The 27,087-nt window shown below is 43.0% G+C and overlaps 1 protein-coding gene across 4 annotated transcripts in view; it reads right to left on the bottom strand.

Annotated features, from left to right (window-relative positions):
• The window catches only part of NOL4L (nucleolar protein 4 like), a 199,764-nt gene that overhangs the window by 11,474 nt on the left and 161,203 nt on the right, over positions 1–27,087 (bottom strand). For 3 of the 4 annotated variants that reach the window (XM_074292756.1, XM_074292759.1, XM_074292758.1), the window contains 5 exons: positions 16,397–16,668; positions 9,103–9,288; positions 8,731–8,922; positions 7,146–7,268; positions 6,336–6,537 (listed from right to left, as the gene is read on the bottom strand). In XM_074292756.1, coding sequence (XP_074148857.1) covers positions 6,336–6,537; positions 7,146–7,268; positions 8,731–8,922; positions 9,103–9,288; positions 16,397–16,668 — 975 coding nt within the window. Of the gene's footprint in view, positions 1–6,164; positions 6,245–6,335; positions 6,538–7,145; positions 7,269–8,730; positions 8,923–9,102; positions 9,289–16,396; positions 16,669–27,087 lie in introns of those variants that run through there. The other variant, XM_074292757.1, reaches the window with a different exon arrangement.

The following is a 27,087-nucleotide window of genomic DNA, read 5'->3' as shown; positions in this document are numbered from 1 at the left end:
GCAAGTAGGAAAATATGGCTAGAGTTGCTCTATGGGGAATAAAGTGTAGGAAAACTGTAATGATAAGAAAGTGCCATATTGTGAAGAATTTTAAAAGGCTCCTAGGAATAAAAGGGAGCCATTGGTGTTAATGATTAAGAGTGAGTGGGCAAGAAGATCACATAAACTGATGCCTTAGAAAATCACTTCAATAGTAATGTAGCTGATGGATTGGTGAGAGCGAGGGACAAAGAGGAAGAGGGAGACAGAGAGAGAGGGGAGAGAAGGAAGGAGGGAGAGAGGAGGGGAGACTGACAGATTTCAGAGAGAATTTGAGAATCTGAGTAGTGGCTGAGTGTGTGGAGAAAAGACAAAAACTATGTAGAAAGGAAGAGGATTTTGGCAACTGACCGACAATGTGGTATGAGAATAAAGAGTTGAGGTTTGTAAATCTCTGTGACTGGAAGGACAGCACTGCCCTTGATCGTAATGGGAAAGTACATAAGAGAAGAAGGCTTGAAGGAAAAGATGATGAGTTCTGTTCTGGACATGGTGAGTTTGAGATGCTGACAGAACACATTCATTTTAAAATGTTCAAAAGGCAATTGAAGATGAGAAAATCAGGAAAAAGATTAGGGCTAAATCAAGGGAATCATGTACAGAGTTAAACATTAAATAAGATGGGGGGGGAAGATCTAGAATAGAGCTTTGGGAAATTCAGCAAAAGAGATGGAAGTAAGGTCAGACAGAATAAAAGCCAAGAAAAGTTATTGTTCGATTGCTGTTCAGTCATGTCTGATTCTTTGAGACCCCATATGGGTTTTCTCAGCAGAGATACTGGCGTGGTTTGCCATTTCCTTCTCCAGCTCATTTTACAGATGAGGAAACTGAGGCAAATAAACTGAAGTGACTTATCTGGGATAACTCAAACAAAGCGAGTGTCTGAGGCTGGATTTGATTCAGGAAGATGAGCTGGGAAGAGGCGCAGCACTCTGCACTATGGCACCACCTAGCGGCCATCGAGAGAATTTCTCTCCGAGAAAGGTGGAGTGAAGGGATGGGTAGTGTCAAAGGCTGCTGAGAAATTAAGGATATCTAAAGATCAGATTTGGCCATTAAGAGGTCATTGAGAACTTTGGAGAGAGCAGTTTTGTAGCATGATGAAGAGAGGGGCCACACTGCAGAGGCTTAGCAGACAAAGAAGGAGTTTAGGTGGAAAGGGGAAGAAAGATACAGAAAGACAGCATCTAAAGACGGTTTTTTGTTTTTGTTTTTGTTTTAAGGATACAAGAAATGTAGGGTGTTTGTAAACAACGGGGAATGAAATTATAGTGAGACTAAAGATTGGAGAAGGAATGTTAAGGGAGAGTAATTTCCTGGAAAGATGTGAGGGGACAGTACCAAGGGCTCACGGAAAAGGCAGGACCATCTCCTCATCTAAATTAGCGTGCAGGAGGAGACATTGGGGGATGGCAACAAGGCAAGGAGAGATAAAGAGGAGGGAAGACAAGTGGAAGCTTGACATGAATGGCTTCATTTTTAAAAAATGAAGTATAAAATGAGATGCAAAAGGAAGGAGGTGCTTTGAGTTACCCATATACAATTATATAGGTCTGCCCTCAAACCCATTCCTTTATCCTTTCCCACTAAATTGTAAATCAGGGACAAGAGATGTCCCTGAGAGCACATTTGAAGAAAGACAGAAGATTCCCATCTTTTCCTTCAACTTATGTCCTCTTAGAAAACTTACTTCTATTCTCTGATCTTCCACAAAATAAAGGAATCTAACAAGAATACCTCTATGGTACCATCCAAACACTATTCTATTCTCCAAAGGGAAAATGTGAGTATCACAAAATGTTGGAGCTGGAAGAGAGCTAAGAGATCTGCTGATCCATTGCTTTCATTCTACAAAGGAATGCGAGACCCAGAGATGAGAAATGACATTGCCTAAATTATCAGTCAGGATAAGGATCCAGGCTCCTCACTCAGTTCTTTCCACCTGTTTTCAAGGAATTATGTTCGTTCCCCATTATTCTATGACATTGTTATTAACTCAAAAGAAAGATGGGGTATTGCTATAATAACAGTTTGAATAATGAAAACCATATCAGAAAGAATTTTTTAAAAAAAGCAATTGAAAAAAAATTAAAAAGTTAAAAAAAAAAGCAATTGGAGACAATTGGGATCATGGAAGAACTAGTTCTGGTCTGCCTCTTTAATATGTGGCCAAAGACAATAAGGAAAAAGCCTCTTTTTCTGTGAAACAGGGATGATGATGAGCATAAATGCATTTCCTCTCTTACAGGCTGCTTGCAAGGAAAAGTGCTTTATAAACTTTAAGGAGGGCTACCAGGAACCTCCCTCCCATGTCTCAATAGGGAAATAAAGATAATCTTAGGATCTGGGAAAGATGTCATTGGAATCTAAGCCTTTAATTTGGATTTAGGAAGATGAATCTTTCTGATTCTATGGTAGTGGGGAGTTTGCTTCAGGCCTGGAGGATCTCCTCTCCCATTTTTATAGGAAGATAACATGTAAATCTGAAACTGAATCTATCAAAGTAGGAAGTATTAAATTATGGATCTGGTTGATGATGGATTCCAAAGAACAGACTGGACAAATGTGGAGGGATGGATTTTATGGTCCATCAAAACTCATGAAAGATGACAGGGAGGCAATCTGTGTTGTGAAGAGAATCATGGCTTCCACATTTGAAAAAGGCTAATGTTTGAGTGCAAGAATAAGAAAACAGAGTGATGGCTACCTCCACCTTCATGTTCTATGATTTCAAAGCATGAATCAAAAGAAAGTGCTAGAGCCCTGGAGCTGTCAACCACTAGGGAAGAGCTTCTTTAAACCAACACTGTCCCAAGGAACTATGTCTGAAGGAAGCTATACAAGTGGCAGTATTCCCTAACCTATATTTCCTAAGGAAAGATGCAAGGAGACACAGGGGTAAGCAGGGATAAGGAAATTGGATCTGAGTCTGCAATGTGATCCAGTCATGCCTTAAGCTGTGACCGGGGTGAGGGGAGCCTGTTCAAAAGAAAATTAAGATAGTCACTGGATGGAAATCAGAGGGTATTTATGTCCTTTAGTCCAATGCCCTTTTTGGTTCAATGACTAAGGGAATGGGGTAAACAAGGCAATGAGATTATCAGCAATAGAAAGGAACTAGACTAGGCAGGGGTTTCCCTTATTTTACAAATGGGGAAATTGAGGCTCAGAAAGGCATGGTGAATTACATGGTGAATCAGTGGTGGAGGCAGGACTCAGACCTTGGGCCCCCCAGTCCAGACCACTTTCTATCCTGTAGCATGAGAGAAAAGATAAATCAATTCCAAAGGGTACCTACAGGAGCTCAGACTTATCTCTTAGCTTCATGGATAGGCAGGGAAGAGGTAATTTCTTAGGGCTTTTATTTCTTTCTAGTTCATCTAATTCTTCTGGGGTCTCTCTAAAACCAGATTCAGTTTTTTTGTCACTAATGGGTGACATCATATGCCATGATAAGCAGGTATATGTTGAGGTTAGCTGGGGTGTAGTAGGAGAGCAATGGATTTTGTTTGACCCAAGCTGTCACAAAACTTCTCTTATCTGTAAAAAATAAGTTAAATCAAGAATTCTTAAAACTTTTGTGTGTTCTAGACCCATCTGACCAGCTGGTAAAGTCCATGAGGCTCGGCTCTTCTCAGAATCATGTTTTTAAATGTGAATCAGATTATAAAGGAAACCAATTATGTGGATCTGTAATTATTAAAATATTAAAGAAATAAGTTTCATGGGTCCCAGATTAAAAACCCTTAGACTAGTCTCTAAAGACCTTTTAAGGTTTGACAATCCATTTTAATGTTCAGTTTCAGGGCCCTTCCTGCTCTGAATCACATGATTTATGCTCAGAATAGGACTTAGCAGCACCTGACAGAAATCCAGGAATGGGAATGGATCACTTGGGACAGGGCAGAGCGGCCCTGGGATCCTATTTAAATTCCCCCCAGTGGCTGTGCTCATTGGCAGTTAGCTCCCTTGGGTTGGAGCAGATTAGGTAACAACCTTCCTCCTTTTGGACCCCTCTGAGGAAGACATTTTTCTTTGTGTCTTGACTGTGGCATATAATGCCTTGTACAGTGGAAACAACTATAAATGTCCAAATTGAGTGTGGAGGAAGGAGAGTTGAGGTGATCAATTAGGCCTGATCCCCCTGCAGTGAATCAAGAGAGTGGTACAGGAATTAGGGGACTACTGGGCCAAAGAGAAGGCTGGAAATAAGAACCACAGCAACTGTGCAGGACCTTCCAGAGTCCTGCTCCCTGACCCTCTCCTGGAGGTTTCCTGATATTAAAAAATGGGAGAGGAGATCCTCCAGTCCTAAAGTAAGCTCCCCACTGCCCTAAAGTAGGTACACCTGTTAAAAAATTCAAGGAAGTTCTCCAGTCTCAGATTCATTCCCACCATTCTCTGGGGATGCATTGCACTTCTGCCATGTATTTCTCCATCAGAGAACTTACTATTGTCTATGTCCTTATTATCTTGCTGGTCCAAGAGGCTTCCAGGTAGAAGTCTGTGTCTTCCCCAGGAGTTACAATTATTTCTGTAACCATTCAAGAACCTAAATTCACTTGCACAGAGCTCCCTCCACTGACCCAGCTCCAAGCTACAGACTCTCTATGATGGAGACTGCCCCATTGATCCATCCAGTAATGAGCCTCCCTGAGCTCAGCTGGTCCAGCCTCAGAGAGCCACCTGCACCCAGCCAAGGCATCGGAGGAGGATGACTTTTCCCTTTGCACCCGAGAAGCTCCTGACTGATGTTCACCACCGAGGTGGAGAACCAGCCTAGATGATGACATTTCACAATGGCTTGTCCTACCTGCTTCAACCAGTGGCTAAGAGCCTAGCACTGGGCACTCCCAGCAAGCCAGACAGAGGAGAGATGATGGGGTCTTGCCCTCTTGTCCTTCCCTGAATTTCTTCCAGTTTTTGTATTCCCTCATCTTGGATCCAGGAGCATATATATTACACAGAACTGTTTAATTCTGGGGATGCTTCTGGGAACAGAAGATTTTCAGAAGAAGGGAGAGGGAAGGATTTAGGAAACCCAAGAATAGTGGATCTGGAAAGGACCTCAGAGACCCATTCCAACTCCCTCATTTTATAGAGGAAAAACAAAGACCCAGAACAGAAGAGTTATTTACTTATGACACAAAGAGTTGGGGGCAGAGAAACCGGATTCCAACACGTGTATTCTGACTTCTGGCCTGGGGAGAGAAGGTACAGCTCCCTTTCCCGCTATGGACCTTATTTTGCCCTATCTCTGAAATAGGTATAACAGTACAACTCACATTTCTAGCCCATTTCTGTCATTTGCCCATGAGAAAAATAAGCCCATGAAAGGGCAAATTACTTAGTCAAGGTCATGCAGATAATACATGGGATAGCACAATTGTAACTCAGGTCTCCTAACACCGTTTCTACCTGTCATTCCCAAGGCCTCCGCTTCAGGTGATGGATGGGAGCTTCCAATGAAATGCTAAAAGCATGATCCTGGAGCAGAGGAGGAGGTAAGGAGCTCTCATTTCCCAGGAATAACACAAGAGGGAGAAGAAGAAACCACATAGTGTTATAAACTGAGATGAGGCCATGCAGCCATGCTGGATTGCTGAGCCATGGATGGAATTGTAGAAAGAACACTGGCCTTGGGGCGAGACTGTGATTCTGCCCTTACTGGCCCGGCCACCTTGAGCAAAGGCATTTGTCTTTTTGTAAAATGGGGTTCATTCTAGAAGATGGAAATGCTAAAAACTACTTAACTATCTATCTAAAGGAGATGTTATATCCCTAACAGTGCCTGATGCATAGGAGATGATTAATAAATGTTGGTTGAGTGGATCGAAGCATAGTATTTTCACCTTTTTTGTTCATTTATTTATTTTTTCTTTCTTGCATTTCCCCCCCCTTTGATCTGTTTTTTTTATTTGCACAGCATGATGAATATGGAAATATGTTTAGAAGAATTGCACATGTTTAACCTATATTAGATCATCTACTGTTGAAGGGATGAAGGAAGGAGGGAGAAAAATTTGGAACACAAGGTTTTGCAAAGATGAATGTTGAAAACTATCTTTGCATGTATTTGGAAAAATGAAATAAAACTGGAAAAGTAAAATAAAATAAAATAAATGTTGGTTGAATTGATTTAATGCCATCTCTGCTCATTCTACTAGACAAGTCACTTGTCCTCCCTGGGTCTCGGTTTTCCCATCTGTAAAATAAAATGTTTAAGCTAAATGATCTCTAGAGTTTCTTTCAATTCTGGCAGTCTATGAGCCTATGCTGTAAGAACAGATTCTCACCGTTACTGTGATTTCCTGTCTGGAGGGAAGTTGGGGGCTGCAGACTGCTACCCAAAGCCCCATAGCTGCGATAGCTGTAGTTCAGGCTGCCATTGATGTAGACAGGATCCTGGGCATATGAGGAAGCTGGCAGTGAGTAGGTCGAGTGGGTGATGGCTGCAGAGTCCCTGGAATGCTGCTTGTCAAGAGCGATGGGCTCATCCTATGCAAGGGGACCAAATAGTTTCATCAGATTCAGAGAAGAAAAGGAGCAAAGTGCCCTTAATGGCCTCACACAGGACATTTCTCTTTCACAATCTCTTGCTCCTATAAAACATCTTCACAAACCCCCCATCTGTAAGATGAAGATAAGACTAACTTCACCACTGATCTCCTAAGAGTGGCGCAAGGGAAGTATTTGTAAGCTGTTGATGTACTGCAAAATGGGAGTTCTTATGATCACTGAATTAATATGTCCTCCACTATGGTCTCTTTCCTCTTCACAGGGCACCAGTGCCCTGCTCAGAATGTCAGGAGCTGCTGCGGTGGCTACTTTTCTTTTCATACTCTAGAAACTAAATCGGCTGTGATGCTCCAGCCTCCAGCATCTGAAGTGGCTCCTGCAATCATCCTTCTAGCTCCTAAATGGCTCATTCCTGGCAATGTGCTCCGGCCTGGTTCACATTCTGATACTTTTTTGCCTCTTTCCACCCCTTGGTTGCCTATTCTCGCTTCTTCATCCCTCATCACCTTTCTCCTGCTAATTTCAAATGGCCCAATGAGTGCCTCCTGCTGCTCACCCACGGGGGTCCAATAAGCCCAACTTCATACCTGGGATGTCTGGTAGATCTCCAGTCTCATCCTCTTGGCTGCTTTTCTTGTTTCACTCTCGCACGCAGCTGCCAGGATATTTTCAGCCATGGCTGAGGTCAGGTGGGGAGGAGTGGGTCTGGTCTAGGGAAAAGAAGGCAGTTTAGGATGCTCCCAGCCTAACAGGATGTCAGCGATAGAAGTGCTCTTAGAAATTTGACTAAAGGATGTTTATTTTGGCAAGGACCTTGGGAAATGTCTAGTCTAAACCTAAACTTAGGTTTTTTTCAACACAGATGAAGAAACTGAGGCTCACAGAAATGAAGTGATTTAAATCTGTAAAGGCAGACCTGTAGTTATAGATGGGGTTTGAACTCGGATGTCCTGACACCAGATCCAGAGCTCTGTGATGAAATCTCTTGGCTATATCTGAGGGCAACTAGGGGATGTCAGGAGCAAGGAGGAGTAGGGTCAGAAAGAGAAAGTATTGTAAGGAGCATTACTCCCCCATCTTTGTGGGGAAATGAAGAGATAGCTTAGGAAAGGCTTCTGAAGATCTGGAGAAAGAAAAGGGACTGAAGGAGGGCAATGCAAGAATTTACATTTACTGGAAGGTATGAGAGGCACAAGAAAGGGAAAAGACAAACATAAATAGAACTAATAGTCTTTTATAATTTACAAAGCACTTAAGTCACAACACCCTATAAAATGGATGCAAGGAGTAAACTGAGGCTCAGAGAGAAGGGGATATGCCCAACTCCCATAGCTAGCCAATGAAAGAGCAAGCTTAGAACCCAAATCTCCTTGCTGTCAGCCCATTTCTATCTGTGAGAACAGCCTGTATTGGTGGGGTGCTAATCTCAACATCTGGAAAATTCGGTTTAAATATTTGCTAGTTGTTTTATTGTGTTATACTCAGACAAGCCAATTAACATCACTAGATTATAAATCTAGAGCTACAAGCCCCTCAGAGGCCATATTTCATAGAAAAGCAAAGTGAGAGCAAGGCAGGTGAAAGTCACAGAGGTAACAACCCAAATAGGTGGCATTTGAAGCCAGGTCCCTAACTCCCAAGCCAGCACTGTGCCCACTGTACCAAACCTTACCAAGATACATTTAGCAGTTTCTTCATATATAGGTGAAAATAATACTTCTAGTCTTGCATTAATCTTAATCTGAGGTCCATGAACTTCATTTTGTGTGCTCGTTTTGCTTTAAACACATATTCATAACTCTTTGGACATAACTGACTCCCACTGTAATCTTGCATATTTGACTTTATGCATTTAAAAACATAATGTGAAAAGGAGTCTTGTGGCTTTACCAGATTGTGAATGGGGTCTAGGACAAAAAAAAAAAAAGAAAAAAGAAAAGAAAAGAAACAGGGTAAGAAGCCCTGCCTTAGTGATTTCAGAGCGAGGTTGTCAGGAAAGTGCTTTGGGAACCCAGAAGTGCTCTAAGAAATGGGAGTGTTAAAGCATAGTGCCTCTCTCAAAGAAAAGATCAGAAAGTCAGAAGGGGAAGGAAGAAGGCAAAGTTATTTAGGGTTAGAAACAAACAATTAAAAAGGGAGGATGGGGAGGGAGATGAAGATAGGGGGTCTTACCATTTCCATGCCATTCTTCTTCATACGACGGCAGGATTTGAGGTAAGTGCGGATGCGTTTGCGGGCTCGTTCCTGAAACTCAGGGAACTGGCGACTGCAGGACTCTATGATGGCCTGTATCTTCTCCTTGGGTTGCTTGGAGATGGGCACCATACGGTCCAAATTCTCATCAACAAAAAGACGCACGAACATCTGGTGGGAGAGGAGGGAGAATGGGAGAGCTGAAGGTTTTGAAGGGGTGACAAGGAGAGTTGGATGCAAGGGAAGAGGGAGAGGTAGGAGAGGAACTGGGGCTAGCATGAGCAGGGTGAGACCTAGGGTCCAGGTCAGAGTGGAAGAGACACGAAAGCAAGGACCAAAGCCTGAGCTTACATTGAAGGCCTTGAGACGCTCAGGGTCCATCCCCTCCGAATCATTCATCTTATCATTGTCCTCATGGTCATCGTGGTCATCATCATCATCATCAGCTGTGGGAGCCCGGCCCACAGTCAGGTCCTCAGGGCAACCGCTGACCTCTGTTTTGATGGAGTCATAACTCCCAGAGCTATACGGCGGGGACTGGAGGAGAGAAAGGGATAGAGATTTGGTCAGTGTAGGCTGCGGGCTTCCAAAGCCCTTGTCCCTAACCCCCACAATCCAGGTCCCATCTCTCATAGCCATAGGAAATACCCCATTACACCTGGAGGTAGGAATCCTTCCTGCAAGCTCCCTGATAAGTGGTCAACCAGTCTCTGCTTCAAGAACTACTGTGATGAGGAACTTGCTACCAGCAAATGATTTCAGTTTAGTTAGCAAACTTTCCCTTATGTTAAGCAAAACTCTCCCTCCCAACCTTCCATTGGTTCTATTTTCAGGTGGCTTCTTTCAAATACTCCAAGGCTATGATTATGTCATCCTGGAGTCTTTTCTCCTCAATTTCCCCCTCACATTTGACACTGTGACATAGAGTGTGTATGATTATCACTATTTGAAAGATGAGGAAACTGAGACCATATTGTGGGATATACCCTTACATCAAAGCTTCTTTGACTCTGAGTCTGACCCATATTTGGCCAGAGTCTTAGAGAACCCAAATTTGAATGTTGGCTCAGCCAACAACTTTCTGGGGCCAGGCCTCTCTCAAGGCCTCAATTTACCATGTGTACGGTGGGGGTGATTTAAATTACCCTACACTTCCTGAAGAGTTTATATCTTCTCTTGATCTGTTCTTAAATCAACAAGTATTTACCCAGCGTCTTTACATGTAGGGCAATGTAAAAAGGAGAGCAGTGTGTGATTTCAGAAAAAGCACAGATACTTTGGAGGGTTGCCAGAGAAAGGGATTCCTGCCACTGGCCCGCCTCCCACTGTCCTTTTCCCCTCTTTTTCCCTTTAAGGTCTGTATTTGGCCAATGATTTCTCCCTCTGCCAGTGGTTGCCCCAATTCAAAAGTAAAGCATAATCCCAAATTGACAATGAAGCTGCTGCCAAGTAACAGAATTCACTCTCAATCAGAGAGTAGAAACAAATGGTTCAGCAAAGATAATTCGTGAAAAGCATCAGGATTCTGTACTTAAAAATAAGAGTGAAGCATTGATATACTGTTGGTGAAGCTATGAATTGCTCCAGTCATTCTGGACTACAGTTTGGAACTCTGCCCAAAAAGTTACTGAACTGTGCTTACCCTTTAACCCAGTAATACAACTTCTAAGCCTAGAGCTCAAAGTATCAGAGAAAGAGGAAAAAGGTCCTAAATGTATGAACACATTTGTGGCAGCTCTGTGGCTGAGGAGTGAAAGGTAAAGGTGTGTCTACCACCTGGGGAGTGCTTGAACAAACTGGTCTATGAATGTGATGGGATATCATTATGGTGTAAGAAATAATGAAAAACGTGGAAAAATGTGAGTGCAATGATGCAGAGTCAAGTGAGCAGAACCAGCAGAACTGTTACCAAGTTGTTTTTCAATCACGTTCAACTCTTTTTGACCTCATTTGAGGTTTTCTTGGCAAAAATACTAGAAGAGTCAGGCATTTCTTTCTCCAGCCCATTTTACAGATGAGAAAACTGAGGCAAACAGGGTGAAATGAATTGCTCAGGGTCATACAGCGGTAGATATCTGAGGCTGGATTTGAACTCAGGAAGATGAGTCTTTCCGACTCCAGTCCCACTGCTCTGTGCCCTATGGCACCACCTAGCTGCCTAAGGAAATGCACCCAACATGGTATATCCCAACAACATGGCAAATGCAAACAACTTTGAAGGACTTAAGAATGCTGGCCACTACAAAGACTAACTATGATTCCAGAGGAAGGCTGCTGCACATCTCCTGCTAGATGAAGACGAAGATACTTATTTTTGGAGGTGACTAATGTGGGGATTTATTTTGTTTTATGATGTTTGTTACAAGGGATTGATTTTGTTTTTTCTTTTCTCAGTTGGGGGAGGAGGTGAGAGAGAAAAAAATGAATAAAATTATTTTTAAAAATAGAGGAGGAGTGAGGATGGTAATGTCAGTGTTTCCCTGTGGGGCTCCATAGTCCTATTCTCCTAGTATAGGTTGTTCCCTTTGGGGAGTCTGCTGGACTGGACCTAGGGAGGGATGAACTACAAATTTACACTTAACGCCTAATATCACGGGTCTGTCCTAATAATCACATCTAGGATAACAGGTAACTCCCAGCATTTGCTTCATTTTTTAATCTCACAGATTTTCTCTTTTAGCACTCCATGGACAGCAGTATAGCCCTCTGGGCAAAGTGCAAATAGTGCTGCAGTTGGAGTCAGGAAGCCTGGTTCAAATCCTACCTGAAACACTGTGATTTACCTCTAAGGGAAAAAGGCAGGATTGAATCTCCTCAGAAGGTATGTGGAAGGGAGGCCAAATATTCCATCCCTTGACAGCTACCACAGTCTTATCCACATTGACAGGTCTTCCACAGTCTAGTGGAAGGTAAGGACTGAACCAGACTGTTCTGCTTACTCTCCTGCACACAGTCCAAAAAGGGATGCTACATTCTGATATTTTACAGGGTGTTCCCTCCTCGTTAACACTTGCTCTCACCTTTCTGGGTCTCACCTCTTCTTGCCTGCCCCAGGTTTCACAATGGGCAGCTTCCAAGGAGTACCTGACTTTTAACTGATACAGGCCAGTGGGTTAGTATCTGCACACAATGGGACATGGCCCACTAGTGGCATGGAAATGTTGGACCATGTGTGTCTATTATTTGAGGATTAGATGAGTTAATGGAAGAGAGGCTCCTCACCAGGGGCTGCTAACTGATGAATCTGTTCTGGCCATGGCAGTGTATGAGAGATTCTCTCTTAAAGTTATGGAAGGGGGACTTTGAGATGCATGAACATCAGAAGTATATTACGTTAAACTAAAAGTCTCAGTGCAGTTTTAAGCTAAAAGAGGCAGGTATCCCCAAAGTCCTAGTACAGCTTTTTTAAAGTCACTAAAAAAGGGTCCAGAGTATCCAAAAGCCTTAGTGCAGCTTTAAACTAAAGTTTAGAATTGGGATTAGTTTAAAGCCACACTCAAGATTTTTGGAATGCCCTATATATCAATGGATCCATGAGCCAAGCCCCATGGGTGCATTCTGAATCCCATCTGCACCTTCAGACCCAGTACAATTCTTTTCATGAGTCCTGAGCAACCTTTCTCCAATTCTGTTAGCCCATCACAGACAGCCAGACAGCTTTTTGGGCACAGGGCATGTAGTGTTGGATTTGGAGTTACAAATCCTACCTGAAACACATGTCAGCTATATGTCCCTGAGGCAAGTCTTTTAACTTTCCTCAGCCTCAATTTCCTCAATATACAATGGAGACAGTAATAAGGATCAAGTGAGAGGTTATAGGTAAAGCCCTTTGCAGACTTTGAAGAGATGTATAAATATGAGTTATTGTTACTCACTCTATAAGCAACCCTTTTCTTAGTAATATTTGTCTCTGGGGATTGGAACTATTATTACATGAATCTGTGTCAGTAATATGGATAAAAGAAATGGAATAACAATATGTAAACCAATGTGGATAAATCTGATATAAAATCTCTTTGTCATCAAATAAAATAAAACACAAATAAAAAAATAAAGTTCTCTCCTAAGACTAAAACAAGCAAGAGCTTCTCCTTTCCTAAAGGGACTGACTCAAATATTGTTTAGCCTTCAAAGTCCCTTCCGACAGGAAGTCTTCTCTATTCTCCCAAGAACACGCTCCTTTCTTCCTCTTGTCTCATAAAACTTCCTGACAACAAACTCCTCCTTGGTGGCCTACTCTAAGTACATTGCTACTCATTCATACACCCCCCCAAGACCTTGATTCAGGCCTATCTATGTACAACTTTGATGTCTTTCTGTCCTCACTTACCTGGTTCCTGCTCAAAACTCCGGACAAAACCCACTAGAAATCAAGGACCATACACAGAGAGGCAGAAGAGTATATGGGAAAGAACCCTGCATTTGGAAAGCCAGAGGGTTTGAATTTTGGTCTCCAATATGATTTCTGCTAAGCAGTGTGACCACTTCCCTTCTCTGAACCTCAGTTTCTGGGTCTATAAAATGGGGTTAATAATACTTGCATCAGGGGGCAGCTAGGTGGCGCAGTGGATAGAACACCAGCCCTGAATTCAGGAGGACCCGAGTTCAAATCTGATCTCAGACACTTAACACTTCCTGGCTGTGTGACCCTGGGCAAGTTACTTAACCCCAGCCTTGGGGGGGGGGGAATAATAATACTTGCATCAATTACTTTACAAGGTGTTACAAAGAAAGTATTCTTTAAAATGTAAAGACTATAGAAATAGAAGTGTGAACTACTATTAATATTACTATTACAAAGAGAAAGGTGCTGATGTTCCAACCTATGCTGTCCTTCTGAAAGCTAAGACTGTGGAACTGAGGTAAGAGCTCTAAACTTGGTATCTCAAGGACATGAATGAATCCCAGCTCTGTCTGACTATATGACCACCAGTGAATCACTTAAAGTCTATGGGTCTCAGTATCCAAATTATAGAATAAAAGGTTTAGGGGTAATGTTTTCTAAGATCCCTTCCAGCTTTAGGGTTATGGTCAAATGGATTCCTTCTCTTATATCCACTTGGCTGAATCTAAGTGCCCTGTCTCACTGCTTCCTGGGAACCCTGTAAGGCAGCTGCCGGTCACATTTCTAGTTGGAGAAAACTAGTGCCATGATCTCAACAATGTGGAGCTCCGCTCCAGCCAGTGCTCACCCCTAGACCACACTGCTGCTGCTGAGACAAAAGGACACAGCCTATATCCATTCCTTTTCTGACAGCATATACGTGACTCATGCTGAGTTCAACCAACACTCATAACTTTCAAGCATGCTTCCCTTCACCTGTTAAAGCCCCTGACCCTCACAGAAATGGTCCTATAGAATAGGAGATCATAGGAGCACAGATCTCAAGCCAGAAGGAAGCTGGAAGACCAGTTAGTCCAAGCCCCTCATGTTACTAATGAGAAAGTGGAGGTGAAATGAAGGCCACAGAGAGTAAGTTATCAGCCTTGGGAGCTGTATCCATATCTTCTTGAGTCCAGAATCAGGGCTCTCACCAATGTACCATCATCTCCATTTACAAGCAAGGTGGGTAAATGACTCAGTCATGGAATCACATAGTTTCAGAGCTGGAGGAGACTTAAAAGACCATCTAGTCCGATGTTCCCTCAACCTGCCCAAGTGCCCCCCATTGTATAGACAAAAAAGCAGAGATGGAGAGAAGGAAGATGATGCACTTGAGATCATACAGCATTGTAGTGACAGCAGGGCCTGAACCTAGGTCTTCCAGAGAGCCTCCCCGACCTCCAGAATGTCCAACTTGTAGCTTCCTGACCTGACAGCCTAATTCCAAATCTTCATCTCCACTCCCTCTAACTCAGGGCCTTTTGCTGCCTCTTATTTAATTCTGACCCTGATCTGTGTTTTCACACACACACACACACACACACACACACACACACACACACACACCCCTTCCCTCAAGGTGATCAGGTCATCGAGACCTTGCTTCCCTAGGTAGCCAGCTGTCCAACAACAAGGGGCTTACCTTACAATCCCTCACCAGTGCTGATTGCCAGGATTTTTCTAAGCAAGCAATAAGTCAAGTTAATGATGCTGGGGACTTAGAGTAGGAGGAACCTCTTGACCAAACAGGGCCTTGAATCTATACCTCTCAACTCCCAATTTGTGGCTCATTCCTCTCTGTCACTCACCAATTCCTGGAATTTAATGAGTTTATTTTCTGGAGAGAGACCACTGTCGAGGACAGACAAACTGCCTCTCTTGTCCCAAGGCCACAAAGGCTAGACTGAGAGAATGGGGCATTGAGCCCTCTTTCCTGAGTATTTCAATCTTCCTGTTAAGCAGGCTTCATGTCCTTCCTCCACCTCCAATCCCCCAATACAGGAATGGTCCTTAGGATCTGCTAAAAGTAACTTTCTTAAATCCTAAGGGAATCTCGTTCCCTTCAGATTGCCATGAGCTTATATGGCACCTGAGTTCAGACCTGATGATTAGGATGGATATCATCACTGGCTCAGCCCATGTTACCAGTCTACCCCCGACACTGAACCAAAATTCATATAGAGTAGTTGGAGACATGGCCATCATCGCTGTGATTAAAATGTCCAAGACTTATAAATAATAACAACTACTACTACAACACATTTATATAGCACACTCAAGTTTGTAAAGCTCTTAACCTCTGTTAAGTTTGCTTATGACAACTATGTAAGGCAACCTTTATTGTTATTATCTCCATTTTATAAATGAGGTAATTGAGGCAGACAGAGATTAAATGTTTTGCCCAGGATCACACAGCTAGTAAGTGTCTGAAGCAGGATTTGACCTCAGATTCTCCGTAGCCTAAAGTAAGGACTTTATCCACTTTATCAGAACATTATAAGGTAATCCCAAATTTGAATTCCAACTTCCTGGGGTAGAATTCCAGCTTTTCCATTTATTCTTTGGTTAGTCAACCCTGTTTGACATCAATTTCTTCATCTGTAAAAATGAAGGAGTAAAACTAAGTGGCCTCTAGGGTCCCTTTCAGGTTCTAAATCTATGGCACTGTGATACAAAGCTAATACGTAGTTTGGGAATTTGGAGGATACAGATGACTATGGGGCAGAGGAACCTTCTGTGTGGTCTTTGTCCAGTGCAGAAAGGAGTGTCTACGACCTATACCCATGGACACTCTGACCAGTGGCCTAGGTCTGAGCATGAATTGTGTGACTTTGGGTGATTTGGGTTTCCTTTCTCAATTCAAAAATAGGGGCAAGAATATCCACTCCTGACAACTTTATGGGGCTGTTTTGACCTAAAATTAAAAACAACTTTTTGTTCCAGATGTACCAGCAGCCTAGTGTCAGATAAGGAGATCTGGACTTGGAATGGGCAAGACAATTTGCTTCTCTGTGTCTCAGTTTCTTCCTCTGTAAAACTTAAAGAATTATAAAAGTGTAAGCAAAAACTGCTTTTATTGCTACCTTTCTTCTATGGGCCCTGAACTCAGCACTCTAAATTTATAGGAACAATAGTTTAAAAGCAAACTCTCAATTTCCTGGAATTAATATTAGTGTGGAAAGAAGGAAAGGAGGCTCATGACTTTATGTGCCAGAGTCTCATTTTTGACCCATGGTCAGTCAATCTGTCATCCAGACTTACCTCTGGGGTTGTCTTTACAGCATACTTCACCCTGCTCCGAAGGCCATCGGCACTGCAGCTATCTGCTGGGTAAGAGGGAGGGATATGGGAGGGTGGGAGCTTGTCACAGAGGTTGATAGGCTGGTCCTCCGTCGATGCTGTGAAGTCCATGGGGGCAACGGTGCCATTACCATTCATCTCGGGGAAAGAGGTGTCCCCCTGGGTACTGCTGGAGGTGGAGGGGTTCAAAGTCGAGGAGCCATTCCCACTGCAACTCTCTGACGAGGAGTCATCTGAAACAAGAGGGGCTGAGATTGAGTGTGCCCGATCAGAGCCTCGCCCTGGAATTGCCCACTGGTCCCAGCTGCTTTTCCTGGGACTCAGGCATGCCATAGGATCTGGAAAGGAAGCTTAATGATCATCCCAATCCCTCTTTTGCAAAGAGAAAACTGGGGCTCGAAGGGGAAACAGCTCATCCAAGGCCATGAAGCAAGCCTGTGGCAAAGCCTGTCTGCTGACTGGCCCCACCCCAGGCATCCCCAGTTCAAAAGAAGAAGGTGAAAAGGTGTGCTGTTAATCAAGAGGAACAAAATCCATGCTTTTATTTGGCAAAGATATTTGGCAAAGTGGTGGGATGGGACTAAGGAGAGTAGGTGACTCCTGATCCTTGCAGCTGAGGGATTCACATCAGTAGGATAGGAGAGAGAAAGAGTGAAAGAGAGAGAGACAGAGACAACCATGTGGAGAGGAGAGAAAAGAGGAGGAGGGAGGGAGAAGAGGGAAAGAATAAAAGAGAGAGGGAGGGAAGAAGAGGAGGAAGAAAAAGAAGAGAAGGAAGAGGAAAAGGAGGAAGAGGAGAGAAAGAGAGAAAGAAAGAGAGAATTCTCCCCTCCTCCTTGATTCTCTTTCCTTAAAGACCCCGCACACTCCTTTCATCAAGACTCCTAATGGTACCAAGAAGGCTCCTTGGGGCCAGGGGCAGCAGTTCCACTCAGCGAGAGAAGGTTCTCTCTTGTGGCTTCCTCTCCCCCAAACCCAGAGAACCAAACTCCCAGCCCCTGAGTTAATGGACCTTCTGCTCTGAAGACAGAGCTGGGAGGGGCCCCAGGGATGGCCAGGGCTCTCCTGAGCCTTAGATCCAACACTCCCGTCTAAGTATTTCTTACAGCGCCTGTCACCATGGCACCTATTAGGGAAATAATGGGAGGCCCCATTAGAGTCTCAGAATTGAAATGTTATCTCCTTTGACAAAGATTCACTCACCCCAGTGCCTTCTTGAACGCATCTTCCTAATAACCTCTCCATGAAGCCCTCTGGATGGGCAGGCAGCCACAGACCTTAGCCTTTCTCCAGCACTCTCCCTCGGTTTAACTCAGTTTCTCACACCTAGCTCCAAATTATTGTCCTGAACCCTCTTGGTCTTGGCTCTCATGTCCCTTCTCCAGCACCGCTGCTTTCTCTGGCTCACAGCCCCCTACTCCGCAGGTAGAGACAGTCCCTTCGCTCCCGTGCTTATAATCTTCCTCCATCTCAGGAGTGCCAAACCACTCCTTCCCCTCCCACACTAGCCCCCTTTACCCTTAAGGAGGGGTCCCCATTGTCTTGTCACCCTGGGGAGGGAGAGTAGCCTCCCACCTCCTTTCTCCTAGCTGTCTCCTTCCCCTTGGGCACGGGCCCCTGCCTGGTGTGTCTTGTCTGTCTGTCTCTCTCTCACTCACACACACATACAGAGTAACCTACCCACCCTCTGGCTCATGCATACAATCTTTCTACTAGCTATCCTGCAAACACAGCCACCCACATTCTGGGTCATGAACAGCTTCTCTGTCTCTCTGTTGCTCGCTCTCTCTCCTTCTCCTTCTTTTCTCTCTCTCTCTCTCTCTCTCTCTCTCTCTCTCTCTCTCTCTCTCTCTCTCTCTCTCTCTCTCTGGCACGCATGCACACACACACACACACACACACACACACACACACACACACACACACACTCTCAGTACAAACCCCTCCCTCCTCACTCTGGCTCAGGGAGTCAGCCTCTCTACCTTCTCCCTTACACACCTCCCCACAGTGTCAGCTTACGGGTACAATCTCTGACAGGGATGGGGGGAGGAGAAGGAGCTGCCTGTATCTGTGTGGACACACCCTAGAGGCAGAGAGGGAGAGAGGGAGAGAGAAAAAAAAAAAAAGACGGGATATCCTGGTCAAGATGGGAGTAGTCTGTTCCTCCCTCCTCCCCCTAATATCTTCCTCCCCCTGTGGATTCCCTCCTCCTGCTCCATCCTCCCTCCTCATTCACTCCCTCCACCCCCAACACACAGCAAATCCTTTATTTCACCCAGCAGAGCTTTGCAAGGACCAGGGAGCGAGGACTTTGGGAGCGATTCCTTAAGAAACATCCACGGCCCCAGCCGGGATCCAAACAAAGACGCTGCTGCTGCTGCTGCTGCTGGTGCTGCTGCTGCTGCTGCTGCTCTGAGCCACAGGCAGATGGCGGTCCCCCCCCCTTCTTCCTGTTCCCTGCATCCTCACTCCCTTGGCAGGACAATGGGGGGGTCAGGCAGCCGGGAGCAGCCTCGTGTCACTGTGACATATGGAACTGTGGCGCATGTGCAGGGAGTCCAAAGGTGTATGTGTGTCTAGGCGGAGGGAGTGGGGGAAGAGGGAAGGAAGGAAGGGAAGAGGAGGAGGAGAAGGTTGAGGAAGGGGAGGAGGAGGGGGGGAGGGGGAAGAAGGGGAGGAGAAAAGGGCTCTGGCTACCACTATCAGCTGGATCTTTCCCTTTCCCTTGTTGTGATGGGTAAAGTTTAATCAGGCCACTACAGAGAACTTTGCAGGGAAGCCTTGTAACTGAACAGAGCTCTGGCAGTCACAATGGGGATACCCTGGACTCAACATAAATCCTTATCACCCCCCCTTCTCCCTCTTATAAGCTGTACCCATTCTGGGTCCTTAAGCTCCCCTCCCCCTACACTCCCCCTCACCCTTCCTAACTGCTCCCAACCTTATAAAACCTCCCTTCTTCCTCTTCCCTTCACATTCCCATCCCCCCTGTGCTGATCGGATTAAGCAGCCGAATGTGGCCAGCCGGATGCCCACCACTGGCTTTAAGTACCCCCCCTTCCTCCTCTCCACCCCCTCCCCCACTCCAGCTAACTGTGGCAATGGGTATCCTTTCTGGCTGCCTTGTATCCCTGGAGGAGAGGGGGAGCAGCAATCGAATGAAAGAGAGAGAGAGGAGAGAAAAAGAGAGAAGGAGGTAGAGGAAGAATGAGGAGGAGAGGGAGGGAGAGAGGGGGAGAGAAGAGGAGAGCAGTGGGGGAAGGAAGGAGAGGAAAGGATGACAGAAAGAGACACGGGAGGGGGGGAGAGAAGGAAAGAGACAGAGGGAGTGAGTATTGTGAGTGTATGAATGGAAGAGAAGGTCCCAGGGTTGGCAGTATATATTTATACTGTACTTTATCATTTACAAAATGCTTTTCTATAACAGTCTAGAGATTTTGTGGGAAAAGCACTAGATTTGGAACCAGAAAACCCAACTTCAAATATTTAATTTGTTTCTAACCTAACTGTCCAAATCACTTTCCCTCTGGGTCTCAGTTTCCTTATGATCTCTAAGACCCCATCCCTTTCAGTTCTAAACTTTCTTATCTACATATCACCTCAAGATCAGTGGACTAGGGAGCTCAATCAACCATTTTTAAAGATGAGGAAATAGGGAGGTTGGGTGACTTCTCCACTGGCACATAACCCCTAAGTGGCAAAGCTGAATCCACCTCAAAAACTCTAAGCCCAGCACTCTTGGATGCACTCCACAAGAGAATAGTCGGTATTGGACTCTCGGTGAATCTCAAACTGTTCGAGAAAAACACTTCCCAGCTCTATAGAAGTTAAAAGTTGACAAAGGAAGGGAAGGGACTCACAATGCTGTGAGTCAGGCAGTGGGTATAAACGTGAGCTGAAAAGGATAACAACTCACATTTATACATACTGTCATCTCCACGGGGCTGTGAGGAAGACGGCACTTTGTAAATCTTAGAGAAATGGGTGCCATCCTTGGTGCCTACCATCATGCCGTACATACAGCCAAAGGCAAGCTAGGAATCTTGTCCTGGGGACAATGCTGGGGAGGGGGAGCTGCTCTAGTCAGCACTGGCTTGGGTCTCATCCCATCGATATGCCCGGTATATTTGGCACATATAATTACGCTTGGCTACAGCTCCCATTCCCCCCTGGCTAAGTTGGGGAGGGAGAGTGGAATCTGCTAGTGTCTGTTTAGAAAGGAGACAGCCCGCCTTCCTTTAACATTAGGATGAAAGAAAGAGATAGTCACTTCTAGGCAATTTCATCCCACTCCCCTTCCCCACCTTCCAGGGTCAGCCCAGGCTCCCAAGAGAGCTTCAGGCCCCCTCCGCCTTTCTCCTTTCAAAAGGATTAGGGAGACTTACTCCCCAGCTCACAGGCACACACAACACACCAGGGCTAGAGTCAGCCGGGCATCGCCACGGCAACAGAGTGGCTCCTCAGCGAGTGGCCAATCAGGGACCTCCCCACAGGCCAATTGGAGATAACCCAGGCTGCCTGTCAAATGAGTCCTAGGGACCTCTCCTTGCTCTCTGAAGGGCTATGAACAGACACTCCCCTCCTCCCAATAGCCCGGACCACCCAGGCCAAGCCCTGAAATCTGAGCTGACTGATCAAGGGGCAGAGCCTCGCTCAGCAGGGCACCCCAAACTCTCAGAGACACCTGTGGGGAGGGCAAATGGGGGAAGGGACCTAGAATGGGCGGGGGACATTAATCCCAAACATATCCTAATTCCTCCCTATGCCCTGGACCCAGTCCTTTTTAATTCCTTCTTCCCTATTCAGGACCATCATCTTCAGAAAGCCTTCCCTGATCATCCTAAGCTGTAGCAACCTGCTTTCTTTCCTCTGAACTCCTGAGGCATTTCTAGTCTGAGAGCAATGACTGACTCTTGCTCATTAGCCATTTCACAGGTGTTAGTTTAGCCTTCTCCCCAGTTTCTGAGCTCCCAGAGGGTAGGGACTGGATCCTAATTATCATAGGATTTAAAGTGGCAAAGAATCGTAGATTCATTATTGTAACCCTCTTAGTATATGAAGAAGAAAACTGGCCACAAAGACCTGAGTGACTTGAATCTGGCCATACTAGTAGTAAGCAGCAGAGATGGGACTTAAAATCAAATCTGACTCCAAATCCAGTACTCTTTGATGATGGCAATCACCCCCAACTGGCCTCTCCAACTGCCCTTAATAATATTAACAACAACAATATCAACAATGCTAAAACCAACAAAAAAAACCTCACATTTCTAAGAGTGGTCCAAAAATGGGATGTGGGCTGCCTTTAAATGAACATAAGAACAGTACATCACATTTATGACTAATGGCACTCTGCATGATCACTTGTTGGAAACATTGTGAAGGGTAAGAGCATCAAGTAGGGTACAGGGATTGTACTGGCGGTCTTTTAAACCCCTCCCAATCGAAATCCTCAGGTCCATAAAGTTGATCATGGCTCACAAATGCCTTGGCGACCTTTATCACATTTGATCCTCATAACTTCCCTGAGACATAAATAATATATTCAGATTCTCATTAAACTGCTGTTTATAAGTGACTTTTCCAAGGTCACACATCGGCAGAGCCAAGATTCATTTGATAAACATCTATTAAGCATCTAATGTATCAGCCATTTATGCTTTACAAATTTTACCTCATCTTATCCTTGCAAAAACCCTGTGAAGTAGATAAAACTCTATTTTACAGTTGAGGAAATAGAAGTAGACACAGGTTAAGTGACATGTATAGCCACTCAGTATAGGGTCTTGAGACTGGATTTGAATTCAGATTTTCCTGACTTTGGGCCCAGTTCTCTATCTACTTTGCTACCTAGCTGTGTATCTGAAAAACATATTCCTAGAAAATAAATTTATATAAACACACATACATATGTATGTATATGTAGAAAACATGTACCTAAAAATAAATTTATATAACATACATATATATGTGTTTATACATGTGTATACATACACATACACAAATATGTGTATATGTGTATATGGAAAATATGTACCTAGAAAATAAATTTATATAAACATACATATATATGTGTGTATGTATGTGTATATATATACATATATATATATATACACACACAAACACATATGCATATGTATATGTATGTTTATGTATATGTGTGTCTATTTGTATAAATGGAAAACACATACCTAAAAAATTCTATATAAACACATATATACACACATATGAAAAATACATACATGTATATGTGTGTATATGTATATGTGTGTGTATAGAAAACAGGTACCTAGAAAGTAAATTTATATAAACACAATACACATATATGTATTATATATAGATATATAGGAGTATGGGTGCATATGAAAAATACATACCTAGAAAATATATTTATACATACATATGAACTTACATGTATATGTGTGTACATATATGTGTATTGTATATATACAAACATACATATATGTGTATAGAAAACACTTAAAAATAAATTTACATAAACACACACACATATATATGCACATATACACATAAATACATACATAAATCAAGGATATTTCCATACATATCTAAAAACAAATTTATATAAACACACACATATGTGCATATATAAGGAAATATGTACCTAAGAAATATACACATAAACATTTATATGTATATGTGTATACCATATGCATGTATTTACATGTGTATGTGATACATGTGTGTATATTGTATATGTATTATACACACATGTAATATACACTCACATACACATATTACTTCAGGACAGAAGGCTCTAGGGGGAGGAAAATAGTTTTCCTTTAGGAGCTGGCTTTTGAACTGAATTTTGTAGAATGTTATGGATTTCAAAAACTAAAGATAAGGAGGGAGTGCCTTCTAGGCAAGGGAGACCCCCTGTGAAGAAGCACAGCTGTACAAGAAACAGCAAGGTAGCCAGCTTGGCTAGAATATAGAATGTGCTCAGGGTAGTGACATCAGGTTAAAGCCTGATTATGAAGTGCTTCCAAGACAAACAGAGGAATCTTTGTTTTACTATAGGCAAGAGGGAGAACCAAGCCCTGATTCTCAACTTTAGTGCTCTTTCCCACCACATCACAATGTTCTTGACAGATCTGCTTTTCCATCTATCACAGGTTTTTCCAAAAAAGTCCAGCCTCCCAGATAACTAAGCCCTCACTCATTCATGTAGACTTCCCAAAGGCTTCACTTTTTCCTATGACAATGTCAGCACAGCACAGGACAAAATCCTACCTTAAATCCTTCATAGCCGAGAGACTCCATAGTAGTCACTAAACCTTTCTCAAACTCAGTTGAGTTGTCTCCAAAATAAAAATAATGAAAAAGGTAACACTTACTTTACAGGGTTGTTGTGAAAACCAAATGAGATAATACACGTAAAAAGCTTTACAAACCTTAAATCACAATAAAATATTGATAAATAATAATGGGAATAATAGTCATAATGAGGAAGTCATCATGGAAAGATCGGCCACGGGCAAGTAGCCAGTCTTTCCCACCAAGACAGAGAAAAAAACCAGATGAAATTTATATCAAATGAAATAACATAAGTAAAGTACTTTCTAAATGGTATAGCACTATGCAAACATGAGCCATTATAATCATTATTCTGGGGAGCCAGGAAGACAAGGACTATCCTAGACCTGAAATGCAGAGTCCATTTCAGACTGAGAAATGGGACAGAGCATATTGTGATTTCCTGGTACTACTGACTCCAGAGTAGGAATTAGACTTGGCTTTTGTATTATCCATCCTGGCTTCTGGCCTTTGCCTCTCAGGGTATCAAGTACTAGCTGTCCACCTCAACTTTTGATCTTCTGGAGTCTGGAACATCTTTCCTTACTGAGATACTTAAGACATGCTTGTTGAAACTGTTTGGTCATGTGTACATATATTGTATTTAATTTATACTCTAACATATTTAACATGTATTGGTCAACCTGCCATGTAGGGGTGGGGAAAAGGAGGGGGAAAATTGTAACAAATGGTTTGGCAATTGTCAATGTTGTAAAATTACCCATGCAAATAAATATCTGGTAAATAAAAACTATTAGAAAAAAAAAAAAAGACATGCTTGTTGACTGACTGACAGACTGGTACTTCCTCTCTCAGAGGGGTCCTGATAATTAGATAATCCTCAAAGTTAAATCTTTAAAGAATCTTGGAAATCCAATGTTCTTAATCCTTGAATGAATCCATGGATAGATTCCAGGGGACCCATGAAGTTGTATGGTGAAAAACTACTTCTTTTCACTCACTTCTAACTGAAATTTACCATTTCCTTCAACTATGAATGTAAGGAATAAAACATTATTCTGAGAAGTAACTCATAAGGCATCACTACTCTGCCAGATTCAAGAATAGATTGAGCCCCTGATCTAGTCAGACACCCTTATTTCGTTTTTAATAGAGAAGCTGAGGTTTATAGTGGGAAAAAGACGTACTGAGCAGGAGGGCCCAAATTCTAACATCAGGATCCTGATTTTTAGTCTAGAATTTTTGGAGTCTTTTCTTATTTCAGGCTTCCTCTTAATTCAACTTCTAATTCTAAAATATCCATATCCTACTACTCAGCAAAGATCCCACTACCCAAAAAGGTCAAGGGCAGAGAGAAAGGTCCAGTCCACATCAAAATATTTATAGCATCACTCTTTGCATTAGGAAAGAAATGGAACAAAGTAAATATCCATTAAATGTGGAAGGGTTAGAGACTGGGGAATGTAAAAAAGATGGATTATTACCGTCCCTTAAGAATCAATACAAAAAATATAAAGCAAAGGAAGATTTTTATGAACTGATTCAGAGTAAAATAAGAAAACTAGAAAATAGTTTGATGATGATGGTAATTCAAATGGAAAGAGAAAAAACAGAAATTAAATAGTTTGTTTATATGGTCAAGACTGGTCCCAAAGAGGAGAAGAGAAAATGCACCTCTTCCTTTTCTTTTTAGGGGTGGGGGTTTCTGGATTAGGAACATGGCCTATATCATTATAATCGATTGTTGTATTAGATTAGTTTTACTTCTCTTTTTCACATCTTTGCTACAAGGCAAGGGTATTCTAAGTAAAAGGAGGAAAGAGAAATAGTCAAAGTGATATAAAAGCAAAGAAAATATCAATAAAAACATTTTAAAAAGCAAAAACATTTTTGATTTAATCTCTGAAGGACTTAGTTTATCTTGAATGCACAATGCATGGCTAACTGGTCTATCTTGACAAGTTGACAGTTCAAAGGAGCTTGGCTCTTAGCTGCCACAGTCTTTCTGCTCTGCTTTCATCAGGATGTTTGTAGTAATAGGTCTCTTACCACCCTACATTAGACATCACTTTATGATATAGGTGTGTTCCTAAAACATTCTGCAGAGGCAGAGATTTTGTAAATCAAATCTGTATTTATTACCACAAGAAACTGAAACTTAAAAACCAGTCTGTGGCAGACCCCATTTATAGTAAAGAAGAAACATGACAAGTACTCCTCACATTTCTATCTCTAAGGTTTATAAAATACTTTCAACACAGCAATCTGTAAGAACATGGAAAGTAGAGTCACAGAAACTAGGTTCTAAATCCAACTCTGCTACCAATTAGCATGTGACCCCTGAGCAAGTCCCCTAAATACCCTTTGTCTTTGTCTTATTTCTCTCCCTTTCATGCCTCTGTCTTTCTCTTCGTGTCTCATCTCTCTCTCCTTCTGTCTGTTTCATCTCTCTCCCTCGTTTTCCCCCACTCTCTCTGTCTCTGATTCGCTCTTTCATCTTTCTCTCCCCACTCATCTCTCTCTCATCTCTTTCCCTGTCTCTGTCTCTCTCATCTGTCTCTCCCTATCTCTCATCTCTTTCTCTCCTGAATCTGTCTTTCTGTCTCGTTCATTTGTCTCTTTCCCTCTGTCTGTCTTTCCCTTTCTCTCCCTGTCTCTCTTTCATCTGTTTCTCTCTTTGTCTCTATCTCTGTGTCTCTCCCCCCCCCTCATCTTTCTCTCTCCCTCTGGCTCAGTCTCTCAATTTGAAAAATGTAGAAGTCAGACAGAGGATTCTCTTCCAAATCTGTCACTTTTAAATCCAAGCTTCCTTCTATTTCTAACATTTTGTTTTCTATAATCTCTGAACTCTGCTTATTATGTTTTAAGGGTCCCTCTGGCTTGAGGGATCATTGGTGATGAGGACCAAGTGTCAACACATATACCGACCCACAATACTCCCAAATGTCATCTGAACCAGATTAAAATGTATTTGGAAAATATTTAACACAATAGATAAAATGCTATGAAATATGAATAAGATTACATTTTAAAACTCAGTCAATATGTGGTCGATAGGGATCAGTAGCTCTGCAGTAGCTATTTGAGTTTGTCACTGCAATGTCCACTGTGATATGGACAATCTTTCCTGAATGTACCTTCCTTATATATCTGAATTCTCATACAGCAGAGTGAGGCTCAGTGTCCTGTTGTCCTCTATTCATTTCTGTTAAGACTTCCTACAGAGGCTTGAAGGGTAGCTAGGTGGCTCAAGATAGAATGAGATGCCTGAAGTCAGGAAGATAAGTCTTTTTCATCTGGCTTCAGACATTTACTGATTGTGTGACCCTGGTCAAGTCCCTGTTGCCTCAATTTCCCCATCTGTAAATGAACTG

Source organism: Sminthopsis crassicaudata, chromosome 2 (assembly GCF_048593235.1).
Source record: "Sminthopsis crassicaudata isolate SCR6 chromosome 2, ASM4859323v1, whole genome shotgun sequence".
NCBI lineage: Eukaryota > Metazoa > Chordata > Mammalia > Dasyuromorphia > Dasyuridae > Sminthopsis > Sminthopsis crassicaudata.
Note: the sequence above shows the minus strand (reverse complement) of the source record. Positions and strands in the feature narration are given on the sequence as shown.